Consider the following 19,418-nt stretch of genomic DNA (forward strand, 5'->3'; position numbering starts at 1 on the left):
GACAAGGTATTTTCCTTGAGTGGGGGAGTCCAAAATTAGAGGGCATAGGTTTAAGGTGAGAGCGAAAGATTTAAAAAGAACCTCAGGGACAACTTTTTCACGTAGAGAGTGGTGCGTGTATGGAAAGTACTCCCAGAGGAACTGGTGGAGGCTGATACAATTATAACATTTAAAAGGCATCTGGATGGTTATATGAATAGGAAGAGTTTAGCGGGATATAGGCCAAATACTGGCAAAGAGAATAGACTTATTTAGGATATCTGATCAGCATGGAGAAATTGGATCAAACGGTCTGTTTCTATGCTATATGCCATGGAATATCAAGAGGTGATGGTAAGATTATTTTAGGAACATAGGATCAGGAGTAGGCCTTTCATCACCTCAAGCCTGTTTTGCCATTTAATGAGATCATGGCTGATCTGAGACCTAACTCCATCTACCTGCCTTTGGCCCATGTCCTTTAATACTTTTGCTTAACAAAAACCTATCAATCTCAGATTTTCTCAATCTCTTATTGAAGATGGTCTTTACCTATTTCTGATGTCTGCAATGAAAGGGCTAGTTTTTATTTTTATTTTTTCCGTATAACAGAGCTCATAGTTTCTTTTCTTTTTCATGTTGTGTTAAAAAGGTGCTGCAAGACTCTTGTAAATATATTCAGTATCTGATTCATAGAATCCCTACAGTGTGGAAACAGGTCACCCAACAACTCCACACTGACCCTCCGAAGAGTAACCCACCTAGACCCATTCCCCTACCTTTTGAATTAGAATTAGAATCCCTACAGTGTGCAAACAGGTCATTTGGTCCAACAAATCCACACCGACCCTCCAAAGAGTATCCCATCCAGACCCATTTCCCGACATCAATTACTCTAGACTTCCCTTAACTAATGCACCTTCCCTTAACTAATGCACCCTGGGGTTGAAGTGTTCCGAGGCGGAAGATGAGGCGTTTTTCCTCCAGGTGTCTGGTGGTGAGGGAGCGGCGGTGAAGGAGGCCCAGGAACTCCATGTCTTCGAGAATGGAAATGGAAGTCTTGAAGGAGGTGGAGGGCGTGGGTGGTGTCTTGAATGTATGTGGGGAGTTCCTGGACTAGGGGGGATAGGACAGTGTCGAGATAGGTAGAAATGAGTTCAGTGGGGCAGGAGCATGCTGAGACAATGGGTCGGCCAGGGTGGTCAGGCTTGTGGATCTTGGGAAGGAGGTAGAGCCGGGCAGTGTGGAGTTCCTGGACTATTAAGTTGGAAGCTGTGGGTGGTAAATCTCCTGAGGTGATGAGGTTCTGTATGGTCTGGGAGATGATGGTTTGGTGATGGGGGGGTGGGGTCATGGTCGAGGGGGCAGTAGGAAGAGGTATCCTCGAGTTGACGTTTGGCTTCAGTGGTGTAGAGGTCAGTGCGCCAGACTACCACTGCACCCCCATATACGTTCGAGATACCACCCACGCCCTCCATCTCCTCCAAGACTTCCATTTCCCCGGCCCCCAACGCCTCATCTTCACCATGGATATCCAATCCCTCTACACCTCCATCCGCCATGACCAGGGCCTCCAAGCCCTCCGTTTCTTCCTCTCCTGACGTCCCCAACAGTACCCTTCCACCGACACTCTCATTCGTTTGGCCAAACTGGTCCTTACCCTTAACAATTTCTCCTTCGAATCTTCCCACTTCCTCCAGACCATGAGCACTTGTATGGGCCCCAGCTATGCCTGTCTCTTTGTTGGCTACGTAGAACAGTTGATCTTCCGTAATTACACCGGCACCACTCCCCAGATCTTCCTCCGCTACATTGATGACTGCATTGGCACCATCTCGTGCTCCCGCGAGGAGGTTGAGCAATTCATCAACTTCACCAACACGTTCCACCCTGACCTTAAATTTACCTGGACCATCTCTGACACCTCCCTCCCCTTCCTGGACCTCTCCATCTCCATTAATGATGACCGACTTGACACCGACATTTTTTACAAACCCAGCGACTCCCACAGCTACACCTCTTCCCACCCTACCTCCTGCAAAAATGCCATCCCCTATTCCCAATTCCTCCGCCTCCGCCGTATCTGCTCCCAGGAGGACCAGTTCCACCACAGAACACACCAGATGGCCTCCTTCTTTAGAGACCGCAATTTCCCTTCCCACGTGGTTAAAGATGCCCTCTAACGCATCTCGTCCACATCTCGCACCTCCACCCTCAGACCCCACCCCTCCAACCGTAACAAGGACAGAACACCCCTGGTGCTCACCTTCCACCCTACCAAGCTTAGCATAAACCAAATAATCCGTCGACATTTCGGCCACCTCCAAACAGACCCCACCACCAGGGATATATTTCCCTCCCCACCCCTTTCCACCTTCCTCAAAGACCGTTCCCTTAGTGACTACCTGGTCAGGTCCACACCCCCCTTACAACCCACCCTCCCATCCTGTCACCTTTCCCTGCCACCGCAGGAATTGCAAAACCTGTGCCCACACCTCCTCCCTCACCTCCATCCAACGCCCTAAAGAAGCCTTACACATCCATCGACGTTTTACCTGCACATTCACCAATATCATTTATTCTACCCGTTGCTCCCGATGCGGTCTCCTCTACATTGGGGAGACTGGGCGCCTCCTAGCAGAGCGCTTTAGGGAACATCTCCGGGACACCCGCACCAATCAACCACACCATCCTTGGCCAACATTTCAACTCCCCCTCCCACTCTGCCGAGGACATGGAGATCCAGGGCCTCCTTCACCATCACTCCCTCACCACCAGACGCCTGGAGGAAGAACGCCTCATTTTCCGCCTCGGAACACTTCAACCCCAGGGCATCAATGTGGACGTCAACAGTTTCCTCATTTCCCCTTCCCCCACCTCACCCCCGTTCCAAACTTCCAGCTCAGCACTGTCCCCATGACTTATCCTACCTGCCTATCTTCTTTTCCACCTATCCACTCCACCCTCCCCCCCCGACCTATCACCTTCATCCCCTCCCCCACTCACCTATTGTACTCTATGCTACTTTCTCCCCACCCCCACCCTCCTCTCACTTATCCCTCCGCCCTTCAGGCTCTCTGCCTGTATTCCTGATGAAGGGCTTTTGCCCGAAACGTCGATTTTACTGCTCCTTGGATGCTGCCTGAACTGCTGTGCTCTTCCAGCACCACTAATCCAGAATCTGGTTTCCAGCATCTGCAGTCATTGTTTTTACCCTGTGTATTTCTCTATATTATGTGTAGTGGGGAGTGTGCATAAGTGAGGAAGAGTTTTAAACAGGGTAAAAACAATGACTGCAGATGCTGGAAACCAGATTCTGGATTAGAGTGGTGCTGGAAAAGCACAGTAGTTCAGGTGGCATCCGAGGCGGATGCTGCCTGAACCGCTGTGCTTTTCCAGCACCACTCTCATCCAGAAGAGTTTTAAACAGTAAAGTTTTATGTTGACCTTTTGTAATTATTTATCTGAAGACAATATTTATTTGTTTGTAATAAATAGTAATTCTTGTTAAGTACAAGAATAGTAACACTTGTTAAGTGTTAAGAAGTCTTCTGTCAGTCTGGTTCTAAAAAAAACAAGTAAATTGGGGAGTTCTGCGTATTTTAAAAATGATTTAACTTTTATGACAACTTCAGGAATGACAGGACTTGATTTCCAGCATGCTCTTCCATTGAGGAATGATAGTATTTTTTAACAGGGCTATGGGGAGAGATCAACACACAGGTTATTTCTTTACAATGGGCGATGGGACAGAGGGAAGCAATGGGAGCAATCGTTTTGGGCTTATACAGGTTGATTAGGAGAGATTGTGGCAGCAGAATGAGTTTAGGATTGTCACAGGGTTAAATGGAGACAACAGATCAGTGGGATTGGTATCGGCTGATGGGGGAGAGTGGGGAAGAATTATTAATTTAGGATTCCTCGCAAATTTACTTATATAGATCAAGGATTTTTTTCAACATTGGGATTGGGAATTGAAGAAAAAAGTAAACTCTCATGAGGAGTCAAGAGCATTATATTTTGACTTTTATTTTTTTCAGGCATTAATTTACAGTACAACAACTTGACAAACTGTGCAGCGGAAATGATTGGAAAATTGCTTCTGGTATGTTAGAAGAAAAACCTGGGAAAGGTTTTGGCCCATATAGGGCTATGGGGTGACATTAGGATATTGGGATTAGTTTGCGGATTGATACAGGCTTATGGTGAGAAAACAGCACAGCAAGACTATTTTTGGATTGATACAGAGTGATAGGAAGAGAGCAAGGTCATTGGATTAGTTTGGGATTGACATAGGACCATGGGAGAGAGCTGGATAGTGTGATTAGATTGAGATTGATATAGCATTGAGGATGTAAAGAGTGCCAGTGGGATTAGTTTCCAATTGATACACGACTATGGGGAAGAGTAGTGGGATTAATTGGTACAGGGTGACAGGGAGAAAATGGGCAGTGGGATTTATTTGGGATTGTTACAGGACTGTGGGAAAGAGTGGGGCAGTGGGAATAGTTTTGGATTTATACAGGATGATGATGAGAAAATGGGAAAGTGGGATCATTTGAGATTGATACAGGGCGATAAGGAGAAAATGGGCAGTGAGATTTGTTTGCAATTGCTACAGCGTTGTAAGGATGAGTGGAGCAGTGGGTTTAGTTTTGGATTGACACAGGGGGTTCAGGAGAGGATTGGGAAGTGGGGTTAGTTTGGGATTGACATTGGGCTATAGAATGAGAGCGAGACAATCAAATTGTTTGAGATTGATACAGGGCACGGAGGAGGAATGAGGCAGTTGGAATAACCAAAGTAATAGTTTTTGTCAGGTCATTCTGTCTGAATGTGTGGGTAATAAGGATGCTGATGTGAATGTGTCTGGTGACTTTCTCTTGATTGTTACTCTTTTGATATCTCCTTCCAGGAGAGCACCACAATTACTGATCTCAACCTCATGTGTAATGACATTGGCAGCCATGGTGCTAAATGGTTGAGCAAAGCTTTACAGGTAAGTCTCTGAATCACTTGAGCATCACAGGGTGGGCTTGGAACCAGTCCTGATTGGACAGTTCCATGAACACTATCACTCATAGATTGTGGCCTTGCATATGGTGCTATGTGTCATGCTTATGTCACCAATGCTCCCAGGGCCACTTCTAAACCACAGGAAACATGTGATAATAACCACTGTTTCTCCAGTGTACATCAGTGACAGGATGACTGGTTGCACTTGATGTGGATGTGATTGATCCTTGCAATGGAGTCACTGGTTTGGAGAGCCAGTGCTCAGGGGATGTTGCCTCTTTCTCCAGCTTTGGACTGAGATGTTACCTGTGGAGTGGGTGAGAGAGTGGGTGTGAGCATTTTCCTTGCTTGGGAGAGGTTTGAATGGATCCTAGATTTTGGGGTTAGGGGTGTTTCAATCAAGTAGTAATAAGCATAAAGGTAAAGATGGTACATTGGGATTTGTCTCCAACTTGCGACTAGGAGTTGCATTAGCAAAAGCCGAGAAGTGAAATGTATCAACGAGCTATATTCAGTACTACTATTAAAAATAAACCTTTTCATGCAGTTCAACAGATCTGTGAAGAATCTGAGGATGAATGGAAATAAAATTGGCAACACAGGTGGAATGCACTTTGCAACAATGCTTCAGCTAAACCGTACTTTGGAATCTCTAGATCTTGGTGACTGTGATTTGGTGAGTCACTCAGTAAGATTCAATTATATAGACCAGTCATAAATGGCCAACTGGCAGTAGCAGAGAATCAGTTATCTGACCAAGGAGTCACGGATGCAGATGCCAGTGGAGTAACATATGCAAAAAGGAGTAGCATGATACAAATTAAAAATTAGATTAGATTAGCTACAGTGTGGAAACAGGCTCTTCAGACCAACAAAAACACACTGACCCCCACAAAAAGCAACCCACCCAGACCCACCTCTCTCTAATGCACCCAACACCATGGACAATCCAGCATGGCCAATTCGCATGGCCTGCACATCTTTGGATTGTGGGAGGAAACCGGATCACCCGGAGGAAAACCATGCAGACACAGGGAGAATGGGCAAACTCCACACAGACTGTCACCCAAAGCTGGAATCAAACCTGGGTCCTTGGCACTGTGAGGCAGCACTGCTAACCACTGAGCCACTGTGCTGCCTATTGATACACATGTTAACATCTATCAATATGTGTATGTCAGCATTTCAGTGCAAACGTGAGTGTGTGTATTACAGCATGTCTGTGAGCAGACATGCCAGTGTGTGTTAATGAGGAACTGGGTGCAATTGTTTATTTGTGTATGTGCTACATTTGCCTGAACTGCTGTGCTCTTCCAGCACCACTAATCCAAAATACATTGAGTGTATGCCAGTCTGTAGGCATCTTTAAGTGTGCCCATGATACTGTGGGTAAATCAATTCAAGAATGTGTACTGTTTCTTGAGATTGCATGCCAGTACGCACACATGTCTGTGTATGATTGTTTGTATGTCAGTGCCTGCGCACCTTAATGTGATTCTATTGCTCATCAGTTTTTAAATGATTCTATTTGCTAATTTTTGTACATGTTAGTAATGTGTTGGTCATGTTTATATCAGTGTTTGTGCAGGTTACCAGCACGTATGCTAATCAGTGAGTGTGTTTGAATTAATGTGTATTGATATAGTATGTGTATTTGTTGTATGTGGAGCTATATGCCAGTGTATGTCCATGTCATGTTTTGTGTGTTGTGGAGGTGCTGGTGTTGGATTGGGGTGGACAAGGTCAGAAGTCACATGGCACCTGGTTATAGTCCAACAGGTTTATTTGAAATCACAAGCTTTTGGAGCACTGCTCCTTCATCAAGTGTCTCGTCTGACCATGTTTTGTCTGTGTTAGTGTTTGTGTGAGTCAGTAGTAGTAGTCAGTTAGCTGGCCAGCTGGTTAGCAATGAGAAGTGACACCCATGAATCAGCTTCATTTCCTGCACCAGTTGTGGTTACCTTGACGGTCATCCTTTTCAACTTCGACTCTGGCCTGAATATCGGTGACCATCAGGTAAAATACACCATCAATATTCATTTTCATGAGAACAGCCCTCAGGTCCAGTAGGACTATGCAATGTTATCTTTGTGTCAGTGTGTGTTTTCTGTGTTTCAGTGTGGCATTTCAGTATGTATCTGTGAATGAATCAGTGCATACGAGCATGTGTGTTATTTTGTGTTTTTTTATTAATTTGACCTTGGGATGTGAGCATAGATGACTCTTACTTGCCTTAGCAATTGTGGAGCTGAGTTGCTTTCTTGAACCATTGTTGCCCCGGGATGTAGAGACACCCACAATGCTATTAGGGGGGGCAGGTTCAGGATTTTGATCGAGTGACACATGGTTCCAAGTCAGGATGGTGAGTAAGGTGGGAATCTTGCAGCTGATGATATTCTCAAGTATCCACTTCTAGATTATAGTGGTGGTCAGTTTGGAAGGTACTGTCTTTGAATTCCAAACTTCTCTTCCAAATTCAAGCTTTTCCATGTCTAATTCTCTTGCCTGTTTAAGTTGCTTCATGTGCAACTGAATTCTTGTTAACTCACCTAAATTGCTATTCAGTTTGCTTTCCAGTTCTTATACTAAATGTTGTGCTATTACCTCAATTACATCTGATTTCTTAGCTGGCTTTAAATCTCAACTTCAACTTTGTCTACCAAATTCTAATAACCTTGCCTTGTATTTTTTTCCAAATCACCCAAGGATAAATGTTCCACCCCCTGAATAGTCAAAGCAACTGCCAAAGGCAATTTGATTGAAAAATGCCCACGAAACCAAAACAAAAGCCGTAAACCGATCAAATTCATTTTCATAAAATTAGTTCAAGCAATTAAGGCCAGCAATAGCTGGAGTTGAATGCTTTCCAGGAAATGCCTTATTTTAAAAACAAATTCCAATGTGACTTTACATTGTAGTTTTAAAACAAGTTATCCCCACAACCCTTCAGACTCAAGTCTACAAAAAATGATGAAATATGAGCATAACCTCTGTGATTCTAATTATGTCTGTTTGTTGCTTGACTGGTCTATAGAAGATTCTTCCAAATTTTGTTTAAGGTCCTAGAGATTAGGAAGGAAGTCTTTGTAGGGCCAATGGAGTTATATTAGTTACTTCCAATGCCTTGACTGATGCTGGTTTTCATTCCTTTTCTGAAGCTTTAGATTAATATGCTATAACCCTGAGTCACTTTCTAGTCCTTTTCAGCGGTCAGTTAGGAATCAACTACATTACTGTCTGATGTCACAAGCTGATGGATTTTAGCAATAATCGACTTTACGCTGACTATTAGAATAACTTCAATTCCAAATTTATCAATTGAATTTAAATTCTCCCATCTGTCATAGTGGAATTTGAACTCATGGTCTCTAGACCTTAGCCTGAGTTTTGCTATTACTAATCCAGCGACGTTATCACTACATCACCATTTCCCATGAACTGTGAAGATTTTAGATAATATTGAAACATTTTCATAAATGGTTGCTATAGAAGTATCCATCTTTCAAGCTAGATCAAGTTCTTTTATTTTATTTTCTTGTTGGAATTATGTTTTCTGCAGCATAGATTAATTTTTGTATGGAATTTTATGATGTTTATCATTCTGTGTTTTCAGGAAACTCAAAGTCTAATTGCCTTAGCAACAGTTCTGCACCACAACAAAACTCTCAGAGCCATTGATGTAGGTCGTCCTATCATTCACACCATTCAGGTACTAGTGGAAAGTCTTCGTTGCCAATATTCCTGTTGGCTTATTATTCCTTCGTGGAATGTATTCTTATTGAAAATCATGGGTTGATTATTTAACCGTTTGCCATTGTTTATCTATTGTCATATTCTAGAATCTAATTTACCAATTCATCTCATCCGATTCACAAATGCAGTTTGCTTGTTCAAATTTGAGAACATGCAATAGTTTGTATCCTTCTTTTATTTTCAGTATTTTTGATCCAGTATCTTTGATTACTGATACCTTCAGATGTCAGAGACCCTCAGTATTGACGCTGAGGACTGCAGCCAGTGTGTTGCATGTTAATGTGCAAAAACACATATTTGAGATTTCTTCTCAACCTTCCTTTTTCCAAAGACTTCTACTGGTTTCCAAGAAGCACTTGGTTTGTGACTTATGTAAAATGTAAAAAAGAACAGTTTTAAGAACGAAAGGGTGTTGAAAGATTGCTGCACATTTTGAAGCAAGTGACTCATTATAAGTGCTGCCTACGTGACTACGAGTTGAAGCAGCAATAGAAGCATGGTTGTAGGGGAGTGGGAACTAGTAGATCTTCAGTCCGAAACAAGTAGTTGATTGAACTGATTAGATTCACTACTCTGTGGAAACAGGCCCTTCGGCCCAACCAGTCCACATCGACCCTCTGAAGAGTAACCCACCCACACCCACTTCCCTCTGACTAATGCACCTAACACTATGGGCAATTTAGCATGGCCAATTAACCTGGCCTGCACATCTTTGGACTGCAGGAAGACACTGGAGCACCCGGAGGAAACCGGAGCACCCGGAGGAAACCCAGGCAGACACAGGGAGAATGTGCAAACTCCACACAAACAGTCACCTGAGGCTGAAGTCGACCCTGAGACCCTGGCGCTGTGAGGCAGCAGTGCTAACCATTGAGCCACCGTGCTGCCCCTAACTGGACTATGGACGAATGGTCTATGGATTAATGTCCAGATATCAATGTCAGGGATCTCCTGCTTGCCAGCCAACAACTATGTGAGCTCACTGGGGTATTCCTCTGCAAGTCAAACCCCATTATTCCTGGAGTTGTGGCAAAAGTTAAAGCTTTCAAAACAAATATGCAAAATTCCCAAACTACCTCATTTTCAGATAAGCATAAGAGGTACAGTTAGTAAGTTTGCAGATGACATCAAAATTGGAGGTGTAGTGGACAGCGAAGAGGGTTACCTCAGATTACAACAGGATCTGGACTAGATGGGCCAATGAGCTGATGGGCAGATGGAGTTTAATTCAGATAAATGTGAGGTGCTGCATTTTGGGAAAGCAAATCTTAGCAGGATTTATACACTTAATGGTAAGGTCCTAGGGAGTGTTGCTGAACAAAGAGACCTTAGAGTGCAGGTTCATAGCTCCTTGAAAGTAGAGTCACAGGTAGATAGGATAGTGAAGAAGGTGTTTGGTATGCTTTCCTTTATTGGTCAGAGTATTGAGTACAGGAGTTGGGAGGTCATGTTGCGGCTGTACAGGACATTGGTTAGGCCACTGTTGGAATATTGCGTGCAATTCTGGTCTCCTTCCTATCGGAACGATGTTGTGAAACTTGAATGGTTCAGAAAAGATTTACAAGGATGTTGCAAGGGTTAAAGGATCTGAGCTACAGGGAGAGGCTGAACAGGCTGGGGCTGTTTTCCCTGGAGCGTCAGAGGCTGAGGGGTGACCTTATAAAGGTTTGCAAAATTATGAGGGGCATGGATAGGATAAATAGACAAAGTCTTTTCCCTGGGATCGGGGAGCCCAGAACTAGAGGGCATAGCTTTAGGGTGAGAGGGGAAAGATATAAAAGAGATCTAAGGGGCAAATTTTTCATGCAGAGCGTGGTACATGTATGGAATGAGCTGCTAGAGGATGTGGTGGAGGCTGGTACAATTGCAACATTTAAGAGGCATTTGGATGGGTATATGAATAGGAAGGGTTTGGAGGGATATGGGCCGGGTGTTGGCAGGGTGGGACTAGATTGGGTTGGGATATCTGGTCGGCATGGACGGGTTGGACTGAAGGGTCTGTTTCCATGCTGTACATGTCTATGTTCATCCACTTTATCAACACCTTTCACCCCGACCTCAAATTTATCTGGACCGTCTCAGACTCCTCCCTCCCCTTCCTAGACCTTTCCATTTCTATCTCAGGTGACCGAATCAACACGGACATTTACTATAAACCGACCGACTCCCACAGCTACCTAGACTACACCTCCTCCCACCCTGCCCCCTGTAAAAACGTCATCCCGTATTCCCAATTCCTCCGTCTCCGCCGCATCTGCTCCCAGGAGGACCAGTTCCAATACCGTACAACCCAGATGGCCTACTTCTTCAAAGACCGCAATTTCCCCCCAGACGTGATTGACGATGCTTTCCACCACATCTCCTCCATTTCCTGCTCCTCCGCCCTTGAGCCCCGCCCCTCCAATTGCCACCAGGACAGAACCCCACTGGTCTTCACCTACCACCCCACCAACCTCCATATACATCGTATCATCCGTCATCATTTCCGCAACCTCCAAACGGACCCCACCACCAGGGATATATTTCCCTCCCCTCCCCTATCAGCGTTCCAAAAAGACCACTCCCTCCGTGACTCCCTCGTCAGGTCCACACCCACCCCCAACCCAACCTCCACTCCCGGCACTTTCCCCTGCAACCGCAAGAAATGCAAAACTTGCGCCCACACCTCCCCCCTTACTTCCCTCCAAGGCCCAAGGGATCCTTCCATATCTGCCACAAATTCACCTGCATCTCCACACACATCATTTACTGCATCCGCTGCACCCAATGTGGCCTCCTCTATATTGGGGAGACAGGCCGCCTACTTGCGGAACGTTTCAGAGAACACCTCTGGGACACCCGGACCAACCAACCCAACCACCCTGTGGCTCAACACTTCAACTCCCCCTCCCACTCCACCAAGGACATGCAGGTCCTTGGACTCCTCCATCGCCAGACCATAGCAACACGACGGCTGGAGGAAGAGCACCTCATCTTCCGAAGAGGCCCTCCAACCACAAGGGATGAATTAAGATTTCTCCAGTTTCCTCATTTCCCCTCCCCCCACCTTGTCTCAGTCCCAACCCTCGAACTCAGCACCACCTTCCTAACCTGCAATCTTCTTCCTGACCTCTCCGCCCTCACCCCCACTCCGGCCATCACCCTCACCTTAACCTCCTTCCACCTATCGCATTTCCAACGCCCCTCCCCCGAGTCCCTCCTCCCTACCTTTTATCTTAGCCTGCTTGGCACACTTTCCTCATTCCTGAAGAAGGGCTCATGCCCGAAACATCAATTCTCCTGCTCCTTGGATGCTGCCTGACCTGCTGCGCTTTTCCAGCAACACATTTTCAGCTCTGTACATGTCTATGACTCTATGAAAGAAAGCATGGTTCAGGTTTTCGTACTTAACAAGAAATCACTACTTATTAGAGGTCATTAGACTGTAGCTACAGATAAGCAATTAAATTTAATTAAGTAAGCTCCACAAATTAAAACCTAAACCACTTCAAACTTCCTCTTACACCAGACAGGAATAAACATAACAAAGGTTAAAAAAGGTCACATGGTCAGAGGAAAACTGAAAAGCACACTCCTTATTCACAAAATCTGTGGGTTGATTCTTGCTGATTTAAAGATTTCTCCTCAATCTTAATTTTTTTCAAATACAAAGGGCACATGCTGCTTGTTTCACTTATGTAAGGTTTCTGACTTAGATAATTCAAAGTCCCAATTTGCAGCATCAATCAAAGGAAAGATAAACTTAAGAATCACACAACACCAGATTATAGTCCAACAGGTTTAATTGGAAGCACTAGCTTTTGGAGCGCTGCTCCTTCATCAGGTGGTTGTGGAGTATACAGTTGTAAGACACAGAATTTATAGCAAAAGTTACAGTGTGATGTAACTGAAATTATACATTGAAAAATACCTTGATTGTTTGTTAAGTCTTTCATCTGTTAGAATGACCATGATAGTTTCACTTCTTTCATATGAACATAGAACATAGAACATAGAAGAATACAGCGCAGTACAGGCCCTTGGGCCCTCGATGTTGCGCCGATCCAAGCCCACCTAAACTACACTAACCCACTATCCTCCATATACCTATCCAATGCCCTCTTAAATGCCCATAAAGAGGGAGAGTCCACCACTGTTACTGGCAGGGCATTCCATGAACTATGTAAATCACAAAACATTTTTAAAAAGTTACATTCTCAGGTGAACTTTAACAATTGGTGACAGCCCAGGTAATGTGTTGAAGGTGCCAGCCCCCTGTGTGCTGCTATCTGTTCCAGAATGTTTAGACCGATTCTAATCAAAAAATGAATTAATAGAATTTTAATGGATCCATGCAGTTTTTGAGCAAAATACAATGTAACTCTGCAAGTACAAATTCACCTCAAAAATGTATATGTGTATGTGTGCATGTGGGTTTGTGTGTGTGTGTGAATGTAACTTGTAAAAAAAAGTTTTGTGATTTACATATGAAAGAACTGAAACTAACATGGTCATTCTAACAGAAAAGAGACAACAATCAAGGTATTTTTCAACGTATAATTTCAGTTACATCACACTGTAAACTTTTGCTACAAATTCTGTGCCTTACAACTGTGTACTCCACAATCACCTGATGAAGGAGCAGCGCTCCGAAAGCTAGTGCTTCCAATTAAACCTGTTGGACTATAACCTGGTGTTGTGTGATTTTTAACTTTGTACACCCCAGTCCAATACTGGTATCTCCAAATCATGAAAGATAAATTGGTTTTGTTCAGGCTTAAAGTGGTTTACTACAAAGAACACAGAGAGAGAGTTATTGAGCTGCCGGTGACCTGATTCTTCCTCAGTCTATCTTCTCCCTGCAACAAACAGAGAAAATTCAATCTACGGTTCAGGAGTGTAATTGAATACTCCCCACTTGTCGATAATAGTGCAGCTCCAAAAACACTCAAGAAATTTGATACCATCCATGACAAAGCAGCCTGGTTGGTATCACATTCATCACCTTCAACTCCTAGTCTCAATAACCTGACAGCCTGTTCCTTGAGTCTTAATGCAACTGTGTTTAGATTTTCTCTGCTTCAAGTAATCCCTTCAGGATTTTAACCAAACCTTTCTGATCTTGAATGTTCAACTAAACTCCTTACATTGAGGTAACCTGTTTCTTAGCAATTCTAAATCTTCAGGAGACACTGCTTTACACACCAAACTGCAGCCAAGTCTCTGCAAACTTGAATTTAAAACGGCTTTCTTTAAGCTATGGTAGTTTCTCGTAAACCAATATAAAAAAATTCTGGAACTTCCTAATCAAAACTTACTGCTGAACTTTTAACTCTGCTTATAAAGCTCACCCAATGAAAACAAAACCCCAGAAAGTCTGTCCCATATTGTATTTTAAAATAAATCACCATGGTGACAGAAATATTTGCTTGTCAATAATTTCATTTTCTGTTCTTTTGGTTAAGAATTCAAAGTGAAAAAAAAGACTGTTTTAAAAATCAAAGATTTTGAAAGGAATTGCTGCACTTTTAAACAGAAGTTACTGCAACTCATTATGTGTGGTGCTTCCATTGCTGCTTTGTGCAAGCAGTGGGAGAAGAGGTTTGTAAATGGCACAGCAGTGGCTGTGTGTGCAGTGTGAGATACAGTGCGAGATATTTATAAGTTAATCATTAAACCCTTTAACTGACATAAACCAAACCCCACATTCTGCTTTTGAACAGACCTCTCAAATGTTAATTCGGACCTCGCTTTGCACCTTCTCTGCTGCTGTAACACTGTACTGTATCCTGCACTCTTCCTGCTATTCTGATGCACTTTGTATGGTATGAGCTGCCTGTATTGCATACAAAACAGCATTTTTTTCTGTATCTCAGTACATGTGACAATACACCAATCAATAAATGATATTAAAATATATAAAAATGACACACCTTACATCTCACCCCAGCAATTGATCTCTCCACTAAAGTAAACAGGTGTTACCGGTCACCTCTATCCAAGATCTTCATTATTTTGTAAACCTCAATTAAGTCACCTTTTAGCTTTTTCTGTTGTAAGAAAAAGAACCCTTGTCTCTTCAATCTTTCCTCATTGCTGCAATTTCAATCCCTGGCAACATTCTTGTGAATCTGCACTTTTTTTTTCAGGATAAATTATGTCCTTCCTGCAGTATAATGGCCAAAACTATACATGAAATTTTATATAGTTCCAGTATTACATCCCTCCTTTTGTATTAAATACCTGGCCACTAAAGAAAAGTACTTGATATGTTTTGTTAATCACTTTATCTACTTGTCCTGAAGAACTTGTGGACTTGCAGTCTAAGGTGTCCTACTGTCTCTACCCCATTCAATATCCTCCTGTTTATTATTATTAACTTGCTTTGTGTGCCCTCCATAAATGCATTACAGCATATATCTCCAGATTGACTCCTATTTCCCACTTCTCTATCACTCAGCTAAAACATCGATATTAATCTGGAGTTAATAGCTATCCTCCACTTTATCTTCTGCATGGTCAAATTCACAATCATGCCTCCCATCACATTTAAATCCAAATCACCAATGATAAACCATAAATAGCAAGGGATCTAACACTAAGAACACCATTGGAATCTACTTTCCACTCACAAAAACATCCGTTGACCGTTACCCTTTGTTTCCTGTTGCTGAGCTAATTTTGTACCATGCTCACCACATTCCCTGTATCCCATCTTTACATTTCTGACCAAGCTGTCATGTGGAACCTTGTTAAATTCCTTATGAAAATCCACGTAGGTATCATCCACTGCACTACCCTCATTACTTAGTATTGATTAATATTCCTTAGTCATGATTAATATGCCATCAGAATTTCTTGCTTTTGTTTTTTTTGTAGGAAGAAGCCACTGTCCACATGGCCCATATGCTTCAAGTTAACCAAACTCTTCAGGAGTTGCATTTAGTAAAAATGGGAATGAGAAACTTTGGCATTCAGCAAATTTGTGACAAACTGGTTCATAACCACAGTCTTCGACTCCTTGATCTCCACTGGTAAAAGATAGTTGCCTTTTCTCATTCAATTAATAGCTAGTTGGTGGGCCAAATAACCTCCTTATTTACTGATGTATTCTATAATTTGTTATTGTATAGTGCTGAGGGAGGACAATTAAGCAAATAATTACAATTGCATAACAGAGGCATCTGCAGCTGGTAGAATGGTGACAACGTGGTTGAAAATGTTTTCACTTTAGTTGGTCCTTTTACCACCCATCAATGAAATCTCCAATTTCAATATCCAGAGGGTTACCATTGACCAAAAAACTGAATTGGACTAACCATGGAAATATTGTGGCTACAAGAACAGGTCAGACGCATAAAACTCTTCTGACTGATAACTGACATCTTCACTCCCGAAAGCCTGCCCACCATCTAAAGTCAGGAGTACGGTGGAATATTCCCCACTTACCTGGATAGGTGCAGCTCCAATAATCTATAGTATTGCATCTATTTTCCATTTCCCTGCAAATTTGTTGCTCTCTATCTTACCCACTAGTTGGCCTACAATGCACCCAGTAGTTTAGATAGAGTCATAGTGTCATAGAGTCATAGAGATGTACAGCACGGAAACAGATCCTTTGGTCCAACTCATCCATGCCAACCAGATATCCCAACTCAATCTAGTCCCACCTGCCAGCACCCGGCCTATATCCCTCCAAACCCTTCCCATTCATATACCCATCCAGATGCCTTTTAAATATTGCAATTGTACTAGCCTCTACCACTTCCTCTGTCAGCTCATTCCATACACGTACCACCCTATGTGTGAAAGAGTTGCCCATTTGGTCTCTTTTATATCTTTCCTCTCTCATCCTAAATCTATGCCCTCTCGTCTGGGCTCAGCAACATTCTAACTATCAGCAATGTTGTCTATTCCCAATCTGTAGAATCCCCTGTCTCTGCCCTGTCTCAGCTCACCTGCTGCTGAAACTATCATCTATGCTTTTGTTACCTCTAGTGTTCCTGTTCCATTGCCCTTCTGACCAGAATCCTGCTCTGCATCCTCTGTAAATTTAAGCTCATCCAAAGGTCTACTGCCCGCACCTCGACATACAATATCGCCATTCACAGCTGCTGCTGATCAGAACTGGTCGCTAGTCTAAGACCATCTCAAATTAATCTCTACCTCCCTCTTCATTTAGAATTCTCCTTAACACTTATACCTGTAGGTGGGTTGAGAGAATACACAGACATTGGGCTGTGTATAAAGAATATCATATAGGGCGGCACGATGGCTCAGTAGTTTGCACTGCTGCCTCACAGCACCAGGGTCCCAGGTTTGATTCCAGCCTCAAGTGACTGTCTGTGTGGAGTTTGCACATTCTCCCTGTGTCTGCGTGCTCCGGTTTCTTCCCACAGTCCAAAGATGTGCAGGTCAGGTGAATTGGCCATGTTAAATTGCCCGTAGTGTTAGGTGCATTAGTCAGAGGGAAATGGATCTGGGTGGGTTACTCCTCAGAAGATTGGTGTGGACTGGTTGAGCTGGAGGGCCTGTTTCCACACTGTAGGGAATCTAATTTAATTTACCTCCAATGTATAGCATATACAGATCATTTCATGTGTCGTGTCAGTAACCAGATATCCTCTGATGGAGCAAAGTCTTTGGCTGAGCTACTGAAACACAACACTCCCTTGAAGATCCTGGATTTGGCTGCCAACAGAATTGAGGACGATGGACTGGTTTGCATCAGTGATGCTCTTCGCTACAGGAATAATCAGCTTTTAGCGTGAGTCTGTACTCTAATCTAATCTGGTCAACAGATTAATCCAGCATCAAGGAACTTTCCTTGGGGAAATGAGACTAAGGAACAAACACAAATTAATACACACCTTCAGTGTAAATAGGCTAGAAGATCAATGAAGGACAGTGGTGCATCTTTTTACATTGTATATGAGAACATAGGGAAAGAAGATAGTCAAAAATTACTCAAATATTAAAACTATAAATGAAAGAGAAAGATAGATTAAAGCAGAGACCAAAGAAAATTAAATTGCCAGAGAACAATTTAAAATATAAATATCCTGGGGGATACTATTGACCAGAATCCAATCTGGACAAGTTATCTGAATATGATGGCTACAAGAGCAGGTCATGGGCTAGAAATCCTGCAGCTCATTATGCAGCTCTTGACTCCCCAGTTTTTATCAACTGTCTACAAGGCACAATTCAGGAATTTGAAAGAGTGCAACTCTAACAATACTGAAGAAACTCAATGTCATCCATGATATAGCAGCCTGGTTGATTAGTACCACAGGGAGAAAGTGACGACTGCAGACGCTGGAAATCAGTGTCAAAGAGTCTGGTGCTGGAAAAGCACAGCCAGTCAGGCAGCATCCGATGAGCAGGAGAATCCATGAGTCGGGCATAAGCCCTTCATCAGGAATGAGGCTTTTGGGTCGGGGGCTGAGAGATAAATGGGAGGGGGTAGGTAGCTGGGAATGTGATAGGTAGATGAAGGTGGAGGTCCTTCCTGAAGAAGGGCTTATGCCCGAAACGTCGATTCTTCTGTTCCCTGGATGCTGCCTGACCTGCTGCGCTTTTCCAGAAACACATTTCCAGCAGATGAAGGTGGAGGTCAAAGCGATAGGTTGGAGAGGAGGGGGAAGCGGATAGGTGAAAAGGAAGATGGAAAGGTCAAGAGGGCAGTGCTGAGTTGGAGGCTTGGGTCTGGGATAAGATGGGGGGAGGGGAAATGAGGAAACTGGCAAAATCCACATTGATCCCTTGTGGTTGCAGGGTCCAAGGTGGAAGATGAGGCATCCTCCCTGGGAGCAGGAGGACCAATTCCACCATTGGACATCCCAGATGGCCTCCTTCTTCAAAGACGGCAGTTTCCCCTCCCATATGGTCGACAATGCCTTCCAGCACATCTTCTCCACTTCCTGCACCTCTGCTCTTGAACCCCATCCCTCCAATTGCAACAAGGACAAAATGCCCTGGTCTTCACCTTCACCCCACCAACTTCCGGATATGTTGCATCATCTTCCACCACCTGCAAACAGACTCTACCACTTGGGATATATTTCCCTCCCCACCCCTATCTGCATTTCAGAAAGATTATTCCCTCTGCGACTCCCTTGTCCAATCCACGCAGGCCCACCACCCACTCCTAGCACCTTCCCCTGTCACTGCAAGAAGTGCAAGACCTATGCCCACACCTCCCCCCTTACCTTTGTCCAAGGCCCAAATGGATCCTTCTACAACTGACAGAAATTTACCTACTTCAACGCGTCATCTACTGAACCGATGTGGTCTCCTCTGCATCAGGAAGACAGGACGCCAACTTGCGGATCGTTTCAGAGAACATCTCTGGGACACCCGCACCAACCAACCCCACCGCCCTGTGGCTGAACACTCCAACTCTCCCTCCCACTCCACCAAGGACATGCAGGTCCTGGGCCTCCTCCATCACCAAACCCTAACCACCCGACTCCTGGAGAAAGAACGCCTCATCTTCCACCTTGGGACCCTGCAACCACACGGGATCAATGTGGATTTCACAAGTTTCCTCATTCCCCCCCCACCTTATTCCAGTCCCAAGCCTCCAACTCAGCACACCCCTCTTGACCTGTCCATCTTGCATCCCACCTATCCGCTGCACCCTCCTCTCCAACCTATCGCTTTCACCCCCACCTTCATCCGCCTATCAC

At 43.9% G+C, this 19,418-nt stretch overlaps 1 protein-coding gene across 3 annotated transcripts in view; it reads left to right on the forward strand.

Annotated features, from left to right (window-relative positions):
• The window catches only part of lrrc34 (leucine rich repeat containing 34), a 50,009-nt gene that overhangs the window by 17,534 nt on the left and 13,057 nt on the right, over positions 1–19,418 (forward strand). For 2 of the 3 annotated variants that reach the window (XM_087993440.1, XM_087993442.1), the window contains 6 exons: positions 4,020–4,084; positions 4,895–4,978; positions 5,543–5,671; positions 8,609–8,704; positions 15,607–15,761; positions 17,339–17,494. In XM_087993440.1, coding sequence (XP_087849566.1) covers positions 4,020–4,084; positions 4,895–4,978; positions 5,543–5,671; positions 8,609–8,704; positions 15,607–15,761; positions 17,339–17,494 — 685 coding nt within the window. The remainder of the gene's footprint in view (positions 1–4,019; positions 4,085–4,894; positions 4,979–5,542; positions 5,672–8,608; positions 8,705–15,606; positions 15,762–17,338; positions 17,495–19,418) is intronic. The other variant, XM_087993441.1, reaches the window with a different exon arrangement.

Source organism: Chiloscyllium plagiosum, unplaced genomic scaffold, assembly GCF_037043375.1.
Source record: "Chiloscyllium plagiosum isolate Xiang-an unplaced genomic scaffold, Cpla_swu_hap1 HiC_scaffold_13, whole genome shotgun sequence".
NCBI classification, from domain to species: domain Eukaryota; kingdom Metazoa; phylum Chordata; class Chondrichthyes; order Orectolobiformes; family Hemiscylliidae; genus Chiloscyllium; species Chiloscyllium plagiosum.